The sequence below is a fragment of the Neolamprologus multifasciatus genome, chromosome 11, assembly GCF_963576455.1.
Source record: "Neolamprologus multifasciatus chromosome 11, fNeoMul1.2, whole genome shotgun sequence".
NCBI classification, from domain to species: domain Eukaryota; kingdom Metazoa; phylum Chordata; class Actinopteri; order Cichliformes; family Cichlidae; genus Neolamprologus; species Neolamprologus multifasciatus.
Genome location: NC_140449.1, coordinates 7,299,884 through 7,316,654, shown reverse-complemented (window position 1 = coordinate 7,316,654; position 16,771 = coordinate 7,299,884). Strand labels below are relative to the sequence as shown.

The 16,771-nt window shown below is 41.9% G+C and overlaps 2 protein-coding genes across 6 annotated transcripts; both read right to left on the bottom strand.

Annotated features, from left to right (window-relative positions):
• Positions 1–703: 703 nt before the first annotated feature.
• Positions 704–9,356, bottom strand: LOC146507728 (uncharacterized). 4 transcript variants are annotated; one of them, XM_085178191.1, is made up of 4 exons: positions 9,241–9,356; positions 8,222–8,825; positions 3,741–4,708; positions 704–3,075 (listed from the first exon to the last, which is right to left on the bottom strand). In XM_085178191.1, the coding sequence occupies exons 2-4, from the start codon at positions 8,814–8,816 to the stop codon at positions 2,326–2,328; spliced, it is 2,313 nt and encodes a 770-aa protein (XP_085034317.1). In that variant the 5' UTR covers positions 8,817–8,825; positions 9,241–9,356; the 3' UTR covers positions 704–2,325. The 4 variants fall into 4 exon arrangements, with proteins under 4 accessions (XP_085034317.1, XP_085034314.1, XP_085034315.1 ...); XM_085178188.1 differs by lacking the exon at positions 9,241–9,356 and adding an exon at positions 9,024–9,234; XM_085178189.1 differs by lacking the exon at positions 9,241–9,356 and adding an exon at positions 9,044–9,234.
• Positions 9,357–10,334: 978 nt separating this feature from the next.
• LOC146507727 (uncharacterized) lies at positions 10,335–14,702 on the bottom strand. 2 transcript variants are annotated; one of them, XM_085178193.1, is made up of 5 exons: positions 14,588–14,702; positions 13,714–13,880; positions 13,512–13,627; positions 12,615–12,758; positions 10,335–12,502 (listed from the first exon to the last, which is right to left on the bottom strand). In XM_085178193.1, the coding sequence occupies exons 2-5, from the start codon at positions 13,856–13,858 to the stop codon at positions 11,663–11,665; spliced, it is 1,245 nt and encodes a 414-aa protein (XP_085034319.1). In that variant the 5' UTR covers positions 13,859–13,880; positions 14,588–14,702; the 3' UTR covers positions 10,335–11,662. The 2 variants fall into 2 exon arrangements, with proteins under 2 accessions (XP_085034319.1, XP_085034318.1); XM_085178192.1 differs by lacking the exon at positions 14,588–14,702 and adding an exon at positions 14,063–14,581.
• Between the last annotated feature and the right edge of the window lie 2,069 nt (positions 14,703–16,771).

Below are 16,771 nucleotides of genomic sequence, written 5' to 3'. Positions count from 1 at the left end.
TAATTTTGAAATTGATATGATTTTCAAAAGGGAGCCAATACAGGTTGGCTAAAACAGGTGTAATGTTGGCATAATTTCTAGTACCAGTTAAGAGACGCCCAGCTGCGTTTTGAACTAACTGGAGCCGGTGAATAGAGGAAGACGGGTGGCCCGAGTAGAGGGAATTATAGTAGTCTAATTTGGAAGTGATAAGCTTTTCAAGGTCCTTCAAAGATAGATATCTAACGCAGCTGGTAGAAACTGTTTTTTACCACAGATGAGAGCTGTTTCTTGAGTTTGAAAGAGCTGTCCAGGAAAACACCAAGGTTTCTAACAGTGAGCGAGAGATGGCTAGCAAAGGGGCTTAAGGCATCAGTTGTTCCAGCGGGGCGTGACTATCAAAAACTATAACTTCTGTCTTATCCTCGTTCAGTGTGAGAGAGTTGCGTGATAACCACGTTTTGACCTCATTTAGACAGTTAAATAGGGGTATAAACAGTATATCCATTTTCAAAAATGTTACAGGAAATGAACCTCACTACGTCCGACTCTGTGCCTCTATGGTTTCAGACTTCTCATGACCCTAACGAGAGCTATATTTTGGCACATATGTGGTGTACATCATATTTTTTCATTTGGTAGTTTTTAGAATTTAAGGCCAACTTTTTGCAACAGAAGGCAATACTGTAGATAGGCAAATTTAAAAAAACAGTTTCAGTGCGACTCACCTTGCATCCAAACAAGCATTTATTAACCTTTAGAAAAACAAAATATACCTGCAGACTGTTTAGAGTCATAAAATGTTAATCACAAGAAGACATCTATTCATTCTACTAATCAGTACCGTTCATAATGAAATATTTAACATAGCACTAAAATGCTAGTTACTATACAAAACAAGCTTTCAGGAGAAAAAAAAACCCTGTTTCACTCTAGTTTTTCCAGTTTACAAAAAGAATCAGTTTTCCAAGACGATGGGAAGAACATGACAGAAATTTTAATGCTAATAGAAATTCTGCATCACACTGCATAGGATTCATCTCCATTCATTCTTCCTCCAGCAGGCTGAATTTACAACCTTACATTTGAATGCAAAAGGAAAGAAGAAAAAAAGTGCCTCGATAAATAAAAGCTTGGAATGTCTCGTTTAAATTACAGATGCAAGAAAACTGTCACACTTTGACCCCTTTCAGACATGGATCCTTGTCTGTTAATATGAACAGCAAGTGAGCAGGTCAGCTTCAGGTCTGAACCAGCACCCTGGTCACTGTTCTGTGGAAGCGATGATGATCGTCTTACTAGACAACCATCATCGAGTCTGAATGGGTAAAGACGCATTCCTCCGTCTCCAGTCTGTTACAGACGTATGAAGATTCTCTCATTGTACATTTCTGAATGTAGAGGCCAATTTATGATAAAGTGACCTATGAGCTCAAAGCTCAAAATAAGCTAGACATATTCTTATACTGTCAATGATGGAGCTCCATTTCTTCTGAATGGCAACCCCAACCCCCCAAACAGTTTTATACAGCAGGTGGGAGGAGCTTGTGTGCTTATACCTATAGCTGTATGCCTGAGATGACCAACCAAGGATATCCCAGGTCAGGGTGTACTCGCATGAGACGATCTGTATCATGCAGGAGTGCAGTTGAACCCTCGAGCGTCGAGCTCATTTATCTTTTGTGATTGCTGGGTGCTGTACCAGGAACATGTTACAAAAGTGGTTCTGTTGTGACGTTGATGTAGTGCAATTGCTGCTGACTAACTTCAGCTTTCTCAGTGATAGCGGCTCCGGCGAAACTCATTTAGGAGACATGACTTTTCCAATTAAGCTACAACGTGTAAAAAAAATCGTGAGCTTACAAGAGTGCCTTTCAGGGTGTGTGCGAGAGAGGGAGGAGCTGAGATGCTCAGACAAAGTAATGCATACTTGTGTCTAGATAGTTGAGTGCAGGGGAGCAGGAACAATCATGCACAGGCAACCGTGTCTAGTGTGAGTACACCCTCACTGACATCATACTTTGGCTATGTTTAATATGAGCATCCACCATTGTAACAGTAATGAAGTAAAGGCATAAAAAAAATCCCCTTTGATAAACCGATGAAGCCAGCAATATTATGTTTTTCTGAATGGAGCTTCTGAAACAAAAACCACAATCACACTAATAGTCTATCCTGGTGACAAAAGTGGGAATAGTTATAGGAAAATGCTGCCTTGTCATAAAACCGTATGATGGTCAATATACAAATTACACAGTAATGTATGTAATTCTAACAGTATATTAAATGCTTCCTTTACAGGGTAGGGAATGTGATCTTTCTCTCCTTTTCTGACCTTGTTGTACTTTATTTTTCCTTACCAGAACTTGAAATGTTAACTTCAATCTTAATCTCTTTCTCTAGCTTGTAGTCTGCCAGTTGGCTTGATTCGGACGACCACAAATCACAACCAGAGGTCTGAGGCTCTTTCTTTATATCCACTATGAGTCCTGTGGGAGCTGTCTTTATTGAGGTTGTTCTAGCTGTCACTTTGCTGTGATGGTTTCCGAATTCTTGCCTTCCAGCATTTACAGCCTGTCCTGAGATTTCAAATTCTTCTGGTTCACCTTTAACAGGAAGGTACGTCACTGCAGACTTCTTAGACAGATCCAAGGGTGCTTCTGGATCCTGTTTAACCCCAGTTAACAGATCCAGTGGGGCATTTAGTGTCGCTCCAAGAGCAGCACCGACTGCGAGCGGACCCTCGGGCAGAGCTTGCATAGCTGTGATGGGTAGTGTCTGAGGGATTGCAGATGGGAGCGGGAGCCCGTTGCCTTGCGTTGGACAAACAGGAACGAACAAGACAAGATTGACACCAGCAGGCGGCTGTTTGTCAAGAGTTAGCTTCCACAACCCGTCTGATGGACCAGTGCCAGTAGACACACCCTCAGTCACGTGACCTGGATTGCTAGTATCCTCGACTGGTGGAGCAGGGTTGTTTAAAACAACAGCGGGCAAAGTGACTGCGTTTGCTGTGTTTGATGAGTCTGGTGTAGTGCTGTGCTTTTTTCTCTCCAGTGCAGAGCTCTTTAAAGACACACGTTTCTTGGTGGCACTCTAGAAGGGGAAAAATAGCAAAAGCATTTCAGTGTGACTTTATGATATGAAAAGAGTTCTTGGAAACAGGTTTCTGAGCATATCTGTAGCTACATCAAAGCAAAAAAACAAAAAAACAAAAACAAACGATGGGTTGCTATAAAGGTTGCTCATGTTGCACAAAAACATCCTGCAATGAGTAAGATCAAAAGTAAGTTAAGACCGATGTGCACTCCTATTTACTCAGATATGTCAATAATTGATTCTGGTTTAGAATCACTGTGCTGACACAAAAACAGCTGGCTAAGAAATACAGCCACACCTACACAGAGACATGTGGCTACTTGTGGGTTAGTCGATTAAGCAGGTTTCTCATGTTTGAGAATACAGATATAAACAGTAATTGCGAATTGGAGGACATAGTTTTCCACAATCCTTAAAATCCACTGCCAAAGAAAAGTGACTGCTCTCATCCACATAGCTCCATGGCAACCAGCAGCAGCTGTAGGAGGCTCTACGCGCTCTTCTGGCCTGACTAGCTCAGTTAATCTGTGCAACTTGATTTTGAAATCAAGTTGTTTCATTAAAGTATTTCTGTGCCAAACTGAAATCTGGAAGATAGAAAATCTTCTTAGTGTGCTTTAACAGAAGAGGCAGCAGCAGTGTAAAAACTTTCACACACTCACCGCAGACTGAGGTGTTTGTCCACACGTCTTAAGGTGGCTGTCATAGTTCTGCTGGTGGGGAAAGCCTAGTCCACAGCTCTGACAAAGACAGGGTGACTGCCCGGCATGGCCGCCCATGTGGGACATCAACAGCAAGGCCGACCGGAACCCCTTCCCGCATTCAGCGCACTTCAGCACCCTCTGATGAGCTCCAGCGTGTTTCTTCAGCTCTTCTGACGAGTCAAACCTCTGTCCGCACTCCAAACATCTGATCTCGTTTGTTTTCTCACTCGGCTCCTGATTGCCCCAGCAGCCCGTGTCCTTTTTGTGCTGCTGGAAGTCCTCCTGACTGAGAAACTCCCTCAGACACGCCACGCAGTGAATGCGTTCAGGTTCACATTTGTGCTGGCGGTACAGCTTAGCCAATCGGAAGTGGCAGCGACACCGTATACACGTGTAAGGCAACAAACCCAGGTGGGAGAAACTGTGTTTTAGCAGTGCATTCTTCTTGGTAAACACCTTTGTGCAGTCTGTGCATTTAAAATTACGGTGGCACTTCTTCCTCCGGTGGCGCGCCAGGGATTTCGGCGATGAGAAGTTGCGGCCACACACTTCGCACATGACATTCAGCATACACTTATGTAGCTGCACGTGATATTCACATGCCTTTAGGGACGTGAACACGCGTTTGCACAGGTCACACTCATAGAACTCGTCCTCCAAGTGAGTTTTTGCCAGGTGGTCGTTCAGATCTTCCTGCGACGCAAAGCCCATCAAACAGACCCGGCACTGGAGACGATCCACTTTGGTCTGCGCGTGCGTGCGCAGGTGGACACGATAGTTGTATATCTGGCAGAAGCGCTTCCCACACTCTGCACAACAGTATGGGCGTGCTCCTGTGTGGAGGTTCATGTGATCGTGGAGCTTGAACTTGGAGGGCAGATGCTGTTGACACACGCTGCACCGGTAGTCTCCTGACTGACTCGACTCTAGAGGGGGGGGGGGAAAGGAAGGAAGTGTGCTAATTAAAAAGTCATCTGCTGTTTTTCACTTCTTTTTTCTTGTCCAGTAAGAAAACTGAGGGGGGGAAAAAAACCACATTCCATGTCAGTGTTTCAAATGACAGCCATCATTTGAAACACCTGCCTTTTTGTTCTATTTCAGTTCCAGCCAGCATGTAGTTACTACTTGTTACTACTAGGGGTGCAACAATACTCGTATCGATATTGAACCGTTCGATACAGTGCTTTCGGTTTGGTACGCATATGTATCGAACAATACAAAATTTTAAATTTTTTACTTTCCTTCTGACGATGCTGTCTGTGTTGAGCGCTCAGTGGATCTGCGCTCCACAGTGCAGCCTAGGCGGAGTAGTCGAACGCAGATTCACTGAGCGCAAGGCAAGCTAGCGAGACAGAAGCAAAGCTAGTTGCAACATAGCAAATTGAACCTCCCCCACCCTCATTCACATCCTGCGTTTGGAACTATTTTGGTTTTCATGTGACGTATGACCCTGAAGGTAAGCGCGTCATGGACAAAAGTAAAACAGTATGTTGGATGTGCCAGCAATGCTCAATTACATTGGTGGGAACTAGTGCGTTAGCTCAGTTAGCTTGTTAACGTGTTGGCCGTCCAGCCCCACGCACGGGGCGATCCGCGGTAGCTCGTTAACGGAGATTTGCCGTGTTGTGGCGTTAACGTCATTTCAGATTAACGCTGACAGCACTAGTGGGAACACAACGAATATGACTGCACATTTACTCCGACATCATCCTAGTGCAAAGACAAGTGGAAGCAGACAAAAACAACAAGCACGCATGCTACAAACTTTACCCGAGTCATTTAGACAGCCGTTAGCACATGATTCTCCTTATGGGGACCTGATATGTTTAATATGCTGCTGAGAATATAGCCCAGAAGAAGCATATAGTAAAGAGCCATTTCTCTGTAATAAACTCTCTTTTCCAAAGATGAGTGATTTCTCAATCAGATAGATTTTTTTTTTTTATTACTTTGTTGTTTCAGCAACATTAAATTTAAAAACTGTACTCATGAGTTAAAATATATATTTATAATTTTAATAAATGACAAATTAAAAGGCATGAACATTTTCTTTGGATCGAAAAAATATCGAACCGTGACACCAAAGTATCGAACCGAACCGTGAATTTTGTGTATCGTTGCACCCCTAGTTACTACATATGATTGTTGGGGTTTTTTTTCCTCTGTATGTATTATTGTAGGGTCTACCTTACAATATAAAGCGCCTTGAGCCAACTGTTGTTGTGATTTGGAGCTATATAAATAAAACTGAATTGTAAATTGAATTGAACTAATTGTCACAGTCCCTTTCATTGAGTCGGTGTTGCCAGCTCCTCCATGATCTCAAACCCTAACCCATACAAAGGTAAGTAAAAAGTAAATCTTGGACATCACAGCTCATCCAGAGCCAAGGAGAAAAATCAAAAATTGTCAGCTTTGTTTTTAAAGTAAAGCTTCAGATTTACAGCAGCATCTTCAGTCTAATTACTGTTTTCTCAGCACCAAACACTCTTTGACAAACTCCCCATTACAGAATGGCTTACAACACAGGTGTTGCATTCCAGGTCTCAAGGGCCGGTGTCCTGCAGGTTTTAGATGTGTCCTTGATCCAACACAGCTGATTTAAATGGCTAAATTACCTCCCCAACATGGCTGTATCCCAATTCAGGGTCTGCAGCCTTAAAGTACGCAGCCTTAACGATCCTCAAGGGCCGCGTACTTAAAGACCGCTAAGGCCGGAAGTGCGAGGCTTGTGAAATGGGACGGTCTAGCCTCCGTTGTGCTGCCCAGGTTGCCTAGCAACCATGATACTAACAGCTGGAAACGTTTCATACAGCTTTGTTTGACAGAAATGAAGGAGAAAATCTTTTGTTCATTTGTTTGTTTGTTTCTACAGGAGCTTTGATAATTATCTGTAAGATTAAGGTCAGCTATTGAACGGCGTATATTTTAAAGTAAAGGCTTTAAAACCAAGTTAGTACAAACGTCACTTATGTCACATAACTTTGCCGACATGTGGCCAACAGTAATGTTTTAATGTTCTTCGTTATTAAACATTTGCACATAAATAAGTGACATGATATTCAGTACTTACTTAAAGTTTACTCTTCGGGCGCCCCTCATCCGCCGTTTTTTTCGGCAAAATTATCCACACCCACCGCCGTGCTATGCATTCTGGGATATGTTGGGCCACGAAGTCTACACCGCCACGTCCTTAAAATTCAGGGAAATGAAGGACGCATTCGAGCAGCCTTCGAATTGGGACAGCCTTCGTCACGTCGCGGTGACGTAATCGGCCTTAAAATGCGGCTTTTAAGGCTGCAGACCCTGAATTGGGATACAGCCCATGTCTTGAAGTTCTCCAGAGGCCTGGTAATGAGCTAATCACTTGATTCAGGTGTGTTGTCCCAGGGTGAGATCTAGAAGCTGCAGGACACCGGCCCTCGTGGCCTGGAGTTCGACACCCCTGCCTTAAATGCCGCAATCTGCTCTCCACAAATTAAGCAGACGACTTTACCTCTGACTTCACAAAACAAATACTTACAGGTCCATATCTTGTTAAAAAAAAACAAAAAACAACTACGTTCTGCATCAGTCTTTTTAATGTCAACTGATAAATTTGGGGGAAACAAACTCACATCTCTCATTAACATAAGCTCCAAAGCATTTACAGTGAATCTGCAGTTGTACATTAAAACTATTCAATTAAACAAAATAAGAAGTTGCCTACAAAATAAAAGGAATAAAGTTGTATTGTATGTCCCCCCCCAAAAATAAAAAAAATCACTATCCTTTGAGAGTGTTTGGTGACTGAAATGGGACAAACTACATGATGTATACTCATTTATGTTTGAATCCTAATTTCCCATTGATCCATGGCCGAATGTGGCCTGTAGGCCATATAATGCCCAGGTCAGCAATGACACTCTTATTGAGGCCGGTCAATATTGCAGGTTTAGAAAAAAAACAAACAAACCCCCCCCCCAAAAAACAGGTCATAAAACCTTAAACTTAAAACAAAGATAAAAAAGACCCAAAAAGGTCGAGAAGCAAAAAGTAGCGAAATGGTCTTATCAAACTTACTAAAACTGGTGTATCAAAGTCTGTCTGTTTAGGAGACGTTAAATGGCCTGTATTTGTATAGTGCTTTACTAGTCCCCAAGGACCCCAAAGCGCTTTACACATCTAGGCACTATAGTGCCAAGGTTCATGCGAATGAGTAAACAATTGCAAGGCCAAGTGCAGTGTTGTTGTTTGTTGTTCTCATGAGATTTGTTGACACTAAGGGAAGCTATCACAGGTTCAGACTTCAAAACCACTATGCAAATAAGTGCATAATGCCATTTTACTCGGCATTTAGTTTGTGTATCAGGAGCAACTACCTGCCAATTACAGGAAAATCTGTGTTGAACCTTTCACCTGCACATGGGTGCATGTGTGATATTAACATATGGTCTTACCACTGCTTAGCTCCTCATCCTCCTCTTCCTCATCAACCTCTTCCTCCTCATACACCTCTGACACTTCACTGTCATCCGAGTCATCCTCCTGCACTTCCGCCGATTCACCCTTAGCCATGTCTACATCAGGTCTCTGCCCTCCTCCATCTCCATCGCCACCCCCTCCTTCCTGTTCAGCGATCACCGGGGGAATGTCTGTGGTTTCTTGTAAAGCAATGGGATCACTCATCACTGTGGGTGCTGACGGCTCAGCGAGCGCTGTCTCGCTGCCACTTTGTTTGTCTTGCAGCCTTTTTGTTGTGGGATTCAGTCGTTTACAGTTTAACATCTCAGTCCGTTTGGATGGACCAGAGGCCACTGTGGTTTCTTGGGTGTCTGAGGTCTGTCCTGTTGCACCTACTACTTTGCCACCTCTGAGCAGCCGTTTCGGTTTATGTTTGGTTGGAAGTGAAGTGGGAGAGTGACTGGGTGAGATGGAGCCATCAGATGATGTGGAGCGACACGGTGTTTGTCTGACCAAAGCCTCCTCCGGCTGCAGTATGTCCGGAAATCCCAACTCTGTCAGCTGGATATCAATAGTGTATTCAATGGACATGACTGGAGGCTGAGGAGACATGAAACAGAGAGAGGGGTCCGTGTTCAGCTAACATTTAAAACGTTAACGCGTCTCACAGTTAGTGCACGTGTACTAATAAACAAACACTAGCACAAATGTGCTTCAGCTGATTTGCCGAGCGACTGTTATAAGTCTTCAGGATTGTTTTTATTCTCAACATTTAATTTAAAGTCGTTCATGCCACACCTTAAGGAACTGCTGGTCACCTCTCTCACCTGGCAGGAGAAGCAGATGAAGCCAAGCGTGTTTTTACAACCTTTTCTCTCGATGCTAGCTTTACAAAAAAACCTATCTATACATATCGAAACATATGACACGTCTAATTTGTACGATAAAAACAAAAGCAATATTCAGCATGACATAAAATAAGCCCGATAACCCAATTAGCCAGCTACAAACTCACCTCAACCGAAAATGAACATCGAGGTAATAAGGACAAAAAGGAAAACACAGGGAAGACAAATTCACACAAACGCTGGAGCACGCCTGGTGGCTCGGAGTGGTATTACACGGTCTAACAGCTGCACAGGTGTGCAAGCAGGGCAATATTTTAGGAAACTCTTAAATACATTTTGTAAAAAAGATCATATGTAGTGTGGTTTAGATTGGTCTTATAATGCATAGGTATTAAAGTCAGTTTTGTATCTTATTAGTTACGTTCATATAAATGCATAGATTCTCTGAGAGTTTTATATGTAGGTTATAATGGAAAGCTATGGCAGAAAATGTACTGGTATTTACATAGCACCTTTCTAGTCAGCTGAGCACTCAAAGCCCTTTTACTACAAGTCTCATTCACCCCTATGCACAGAGATACTCTGAATGCACAGCAGCAGTTTTTGAGTTACTATTACCTTCCTATCAATTTCAGTCTTGTAATTCTCCTCCATTGTCTACCATCACTAAGTCATTTTCACCCAGATAAATCGCCAGATAATTTCTCTTTTTGCCCCATTCTCTGTAAACCCTAAAGATGGTTATGTGTGAAAATCCCAGTGGATTCGTGAAATATTCAGACCTGTCAGTCTGGCACCAACAACTACGCCATGTTCAAAGTCACTTAATCACCCTTCGTCCCCATTTGAACTTCAGCAGGTCATCTTGACAATGTCTACATGCCACTGCATTTAGTTTCTGCTGTGCAATTGATTAGAAATTAACAAGTAGTTGAACCTTTATAATATACCTAATAGTGCATTAGAAAATCCTAAATAACATCATGCCACAGGCTACTTAGGAAGAGCATGTCTGACATTTGTTTTAATGATTCAGCTGTCAATGAAAACCCACCATTTAGACTTAGTTCTCTTCCAGGCTTGGGGAAAAAAAAAGGCCTTCTTAACATTACGCTAAAAATAGATAATTTCAAAACCACATGAAACCCAGCATGCATCTTTTTCAAAACAAACTACATTATCACCACAAGCAATGCAACTCCTCATTTTAGTTGGTGCTCCTGAATTCCAAATAAGAACAGAAACAATAAGTTGAGTCATCTTTTCAGCAGCCTCCCTTGGGATAGCAAGTTTTATTTCATGTCCAGACACATTGCAGTGGGGAGAGAACAATCCAATCAGTGAGTAACACATGATATACACAGTTCCTTGTTGGATGCTAGAGCATTAAAGAACCACCAGTCCCATTCAAAAATGTCTAAGACATTAAAGATCATTTTAAAAGAGCATTGTGTAGGATTCATTGGCATCTAGTGGTGAGGTTGCAGATAGCGACCAAAGTCATTTTCCAAGCATATACAACTACTTGTGACTGAACAGCAGGAAAGGCCCTTCTTGTGGCTAAGGTCTGGTTTGTTCATTCCAGGCTACTATAGAAAAATGGCGACTACATGACACACCTACTTTGCATTTTACATGGATGGCATGTATTTATGTTTACAGAGTTTTCTTCTCTACAAAACTACACGGACCTCTCAGGTGAGGATCCTCTCCCTCTGTAGATACTAATGTGGTTAGTAATTCCAGTTTAGTATATACAATTATGAATATTGTACTTCATTTTGGCCAATAGACCACCCTAAATCCTGCACACTGGTCCTTTAAACAAGTGAAAAAATAAGGGAGTACATTTTAGCATCAGACAAATCAGGATTAAAGTGGATGATTTCTGCCCACATGCCAACCACTCTACATTGAACTGGGAGCACTTAGCAAAAAATAAACTTTCAGCAGAGCTTAATCGTGTTATTTTAAAATTCCTCCTCAATGAGACTTAATTTATAAAGTAACATAATCAAAATATTAAGTGTAAAAATGCACAATAAGAACCCGAAGCTGTACATGACATAATTCTTCTTGAAAAACAGAAACAAAACAAACAAAAAAAATGACTAAACAATTAAACATAGTATCACTACCAGGTATCTAAATTTACCTCAACACATGTAATTGCCCAAAATTTAAGGGGGAAAAAAAGAGAGGGAAGACTTTTTTTTTTTTAAATCACAAAGTGAGTTCAACAACTCAAGACACAAAGTAATAAATTCACACGCATTTCACACTTAAAAAAGAAAATCCTTTAAAAAGTTAATCCAAACAGTTTCTGTTTTTACAGACTATTTTGTGACAAACGGTGTAATAGATGGGTTTCATGTCTGGTTAGTTAATTTAGGAGATTGTGTCTCCTAGACCAAAATTTCAACAGTCGGTAATCAAAATCAATCTCATCACCAAAACTTCATTCTCAAAAACCAACATCATCTGCAGTACGAGATCCCCAAAGTTTAAAAAAAAAAAAAGAGAGAGAGAGACAGGGGTTGGTAAAAAGGAAAATTTATGAATAATATCTGCAAAGTCTCCATGCCTCAATTATCTTTTTCCACTTGTGTTTTCAGGCTTTTCCTCTGGGTGGCTTTTCTGGTGAGCTTTCAATGTGCGCTCTCGGCCAAAGCTCTTCCCGCAGGTCGGACAGGCAAATCGGCCCACGGCGTGCGCCCGGGACATGTGGGCATCCAGCTGCTCTGGACGGGCAAAGCTCTCTTCACATTCTTCGCAGGGGTGGGCTTTCCGTGGGGCGTGCTTCTCCTTCTTGTGAGCACGGAGCTGAATCAAGCCGGAGAATGTGAGGTCGCACTCGGGGCACGGGTGCTGACGGGGTGGGGTCGGCTCTGCTTTAGGTTTCTTCTCCTTTGCTGAAGCCTGACTCTCGTCCTCGGGAGTTTTATCTTCCGTTTCTGACTTTGCTGTCACCTTCGAGGGACGGCCACGCTTTGCTCCGCCTGCTTTCTCTTTTTCTTCCGCTGGGGTTGCCGTCGCGTCTGATGTGCTGCTGGCCTTCACGGTCTCCTCGGGAATGTCTGCTTCCTCTTTCTTTTTCCGCTTTCCCTTTTTCTCAGCACCTGCCGCATCTTCGGCCTTGGCGGGCCGTCCGCGTTTCTTGACAGATGAAGCGCTGCCGTTGCACTGCTGACCTTCGGGGTATTTCTCCTGGTGTGCTATCAGCTCCGATTCAGCTTCAAATCCCTGGCCGCACTTCTTACAGCGATGAGTTTTTGTAGAATCCTCTGGCTGTTCTGTAGTCTCGACATCTGGGCGTGGATGCTGGGTCAGGCGATGAGCACGCAGCAGTCCGGCACTACGGAACGTTTCATTGCAATCTTTACAAACCATCTGTTTCTCTGGGCACACCTGTCTTCTATGGGATGTGAGCTAGACAGGAGAGACGTAAATGGTTATGCACAAACATTAAGCACAAATGCATAAAGCTAGAAACTGATTCATTCTGCTGTATGTTCTAATATAGTTGGTAAATTATACTCACTTCAGAGAACGTTTTAAAGCTCTCTTTGCAGTGAACACATTTGAAGGGCTTGTCATCCTTGCTGTGTGTTGGCTGGTGCTGCGTCAGTTCCTCAGATGACAGAAATGTGCGGTCGCACACGTAGCATGTGAACAATGTGTTTCCCTGAGAAAAGATGACCAAAAAGAACGGGGAGGAGAAACATTTAAAACCTTGTTTTGGACATAGAGTTGTGTGAAGGCTCCTTTAGAGAAAAATGGGCGTCTACGGACTCAACCGGAGCAATCTGGTGCCTTGAGGAGTAGTGTATAATGTGAAAGCTATGTAGTGTAACCTGCACTATGGTGTCATTTCAGTGGGTCGGACACCTCCCGATTTTCTTCGCTGCAGTCATTTTCAAAATGAATGAGGATGGGTTAAGACTGAGAAAGTCTGATTGTGCAGGCTTTTACATGACAAAGGGTGCACAAGGATTTCCAGATGACATGGGACTCAAAGACGGAAATTTCTGCAACGGTGATACAGAAGATCACTAATGGACAAAAGCACCATAACAGCACGTAATGTAATGTGCGAAACAACTAATGAGGCGAACACAAATGGGACATTACTGGCCCTCGGAATGCTAACATTTGCAACACCAGGGCAATGTGTGCAATATTCTGCTTGGTGCAAGATGCTACACACACAGGCTGAATTTAAAGGATGATCTAGTGACTTGAGAAAGTGATTACTCTTGATAAATTGTCCCCACAAATCTGTGGTTTTAATAGTTTCATTATTGCAAATTTTATAAAAAGAAATTAAAAAGAAAAATCCCAACTTCCCATCATTAAGTAGGGTTGAACTCTGGTGAATAGATTAAAACACAAAAAGCTCATCAATTTAGTTAAAAATGACACACTTTGTTCTTCTCACCTGCTGAAGCTGCTGCTTGTATTCCTCCCGGTGGCTCTTCTTCATGTGTCTCTCCTTGGCTTTTGCACTGCAGAACGTGATGAAGCACTGGAAGCACTGCAGGTTTTCATGCTGGTCTGAATCCACAACAGAATGTCAGATTTATTATGTGTTGTTGCTTTGGGGAAGCTGATTTAAAAGGTATGATCGCTGCATCACTCACAGGAATGAACCGAGGGAGCCGGAGGTCCATTCAGAGTGATGGGTTTGTAGGGTTCTGCCGGCTTTTCCGGGGGAGCCTCGGGTGGTGGATCTGGCAAGCCCCGTCCCATCACGATCTCCTCTATGTTCAAGATCTCCGAGTCCATGGTGCGATGTTCGCTGTTCTTCCTGGAGTCAATTTAACAACAAAAAAGACACGAAACAAAGTTTAATGACCACGTGGAACAAACACTAGTTTAATAAACAGCGGGAAACATAACAGCGCCAGAAACGCAGATATGTGCTCATTACGTTAAGTTCAACAGATGACTATACAGAAAAATAATCGCCTTACTAGGTTGGTTACTTACGTTAGTTGAAATAACGCCAATGCAATAGTTTTAGAATGAGCCGCGTATAAAACCCAAAGGCCATGAAACTGTTAGTCCGCGGGAATTACTCAAGTTTTAGCCACTGTTAGCTAACGTTACCGTAACATTAAGGCCGCTAGCCATGCTAGCTACCTCCACACAGCCCTGCAAGTGGCAGACATTGCTCACTTCACTAAAAGAGCCTTGATATATCCACGCGGTAAACTGAGGGCGTTTCAATAGCACACAACCGCCTTGGCTAAATGTTTACTTTAACGTTAATAACAAAAGTACCGTGCTAAGTTAGCGCGCTAACGTTAGCTAGCTCACTACTAGTTTGCAGGTTGGCGCTAACAACACTGATTCCCAGAGAGGACCACAGAGTTTCCGTGTCCCCTTTTTTTACACACTAGTTTTGAACTCATCTTCTGAAGTTTACATGCATCTGCCGCGAATCATTACGAAACAAGCTAAGACCTAAACGAAAGGCAAATAATTCGACTAACAAGCTAGAGTAGCCATTACCTCTAACCGCTTTCAGGGTAGTTTGACTGAGAGAGTTGACCCCAGAGAAATGCAACCGATAGATCGGACACTTCCTGCTGTGTGGTAGCCGTCGGTACAGCTAAGATGGCTGCCTGGAAGTATTCGATGTTGTTATTGATTCATATTTAGATGCAAAATCTAAATGGTCGTATATGAGCAAGCCGAGTTTACCCAACGCACAAGTCTTATCACATCGCATACGTGAAGGAATAAAACTTTCAATTTAAAACAAAACTCATTAACAATGTTACTGCGCGAACTACTATTACAGTAATCTTATTTTCTGACTCTTACATGTTATTTTACTTAGATAACTAATAAAATCAACTACAGCATTCACAGGGGCAGAAGCGTTTGAATAAATCTTTTCTATTAAGATCGATTCTATGCTCGATCTTTGTCACGTGACACAAAACAACTACATACTGTAGTAATCGTTCAGCGTACTACTGTGTTTTTATCATTTACTGAACACACACACGCGCAGATGGAGTTTTGTACCGCTAATGATTAAAACTGAGTATCTGGTCTAAAAAAAAATTTCATCTTGATGTCTTTTGTAACTTGAATTGACTTTTTACCACCAGTTTGTAAAATTTACTGTTATAGCTGAATTATTTCATTATCCCACCGCTCATTTCATCAAATTCTGCTTTCAATGAGTCAGACTTTCGTGTAATTTTTAAAAGTTGCCTTTAAAAGCGGTCTAGTTCTACAGGCTTTCTGAAGGTCTTTTAAAGTTCTGTTTTTTTATTGCTGACTGCTTTTTCTCTTTCACAGTTCAGGCCTTACATCTCAACATTTTCAGAGGAGTGTTTCTTTAGTTTGTTAAGCCACTTCACACTGATCTATGAATCATTCAAGCATAAAAAATGTACCTAATTCAATTGGTGAGCTGATTTTGTGTATAGAGAAAACAGAAAACTTAGCAAAGAACCAATTTATATTGCACCAACTAGGTAATTCCTAAACAAGGTTATTATTACTAAACTAAAACTAAACTAAAACTAGATGCAAAAATTATTTAAGGTAATTAAAAATTAAAACTAGATTTAAAAAGAAAATGTGTGAGCTATTGTAAAACTCTTTAACATGAAATAAAATCTAAAGAAAATTTCTGTTTTTTTTATTATAATGATTTTTCCAACGAATACTAATAATTAACAAACTCTAATACTCCAATACTTAAAAAAAGACTCAAACTTCCACCTAAACTCATAAAAAATCATCAAAAACTAAAAATTTATAAACAGTAAAAGCTAAACTGAAACAAGGAAATCCACTCTGGAAACTAAGTGAAACTAATCTAAATAAAAACAAAAAGTCAAAACGAAATACAAATAAAACGAATTTGAAAACGAAAACTATAATAATTCTTCACAAAGAGCTTTTAAATAACAGACAAACCGTATCTAAAAGTGACATCCTTAGTGGTGGACCTGGCCCTTGACTTCATCAATCTACTGTTCAGTCTCATCAAAAATGGTCTCAGTGAAAGCCTGGCTGCCAAGAAGCCATTCATAAGGAAGGGAAACAGGGAAAAAGGGCTGAGGTATGTCAAGTTACTGGACTGAAAATTACTGAAGGCTTTGTCATGGTCTAGTCCAAAATTTAACTGACAGCGTTGGTGATTTGAATGGCCTGTATTTGTATAGCGCTTTACTCAGTCCCTATGGACCCCAAAGCGCTTTACACTACATTCAGTCATCCACACATTCACACACTGGTGATGGCAAGCTACATTGTAGCCACAGGTGCCCTGGGGCGAACCGACATAGGCGAGGCTGCCAACCACTGATGCCACCGGGCCCTCTGACCACCACCAGTAGGCAATGGGTGAAGTGTCTTGCCCAAGGACACAACGACCGAGACTGTCCGAGCCGGGGCTCAAACCGGCAACCTTCCGATTACAAGACAAACTGCTAACTCTTGAGCCACGATCACCCCAATGTTTTATCAACATTGATTGAATTATGAATGCAGCATCAGTACCATCAGATTTTTTTTGTTCACCATGCAATACAACCGGAAAATATTCTGATTGGCAATTGCTTAATTTTTCAGCATGACAGTGACCCAAACCCATTTCCAATGCATTAAAAGCATACCTGGATAAAAAAAAAATTTAAAAATCACTCATGGATTGGCCATTTTGATGTGTTT

Excerpts from the sequence above, each read along its gene's own strand:
- LOC146507728 (XM_085178191.1), bottom strand. The coding sequence starts at position 8,816 with ATGTCCATTGAATACACTATTGATATCCAGCTGACAGAGTTGGGATTT. Across the intron at positions 4,709-8,221 it reads GGATGAGGAGCTAAGCAGTG|AGTCGAGTCAGTCAGGAGAC; the intron begins GTAAGACCATAT and ends CCCCCCCTCTAG. Across the intron at positions 3,076-3,740 it reads GACAAACACCTCAGTCTGCG|AGTGCCACCAAGAAACGTGT; the intron begins GTGAGTGTGTGA and ends TTCCCCTTCTAG.
- LOC146507727 (XM_085178193.1), bottom strand. The coding sequence starts at position 13,858 with ATGGACTCGGAGATCTTGAACATAGAGGAGATCGTGATGGGACGGGGC. Across the intron at positions 12,759-13,511 it reads ACAAGCAGCAGCTTCAGCAG|GGAAACACATTGTTCACATG; the intron begins GTGAGAAGAACA and ends ATCTTTTCTCAG. Across the intron at positions 12,503-12,614 it reads GCTTTAAAACGTTCTCTGAA|CTCACATCCCATAGAAGACA; the intron begins GTGAGTATAATT and ends TCTCCTGTCTAG.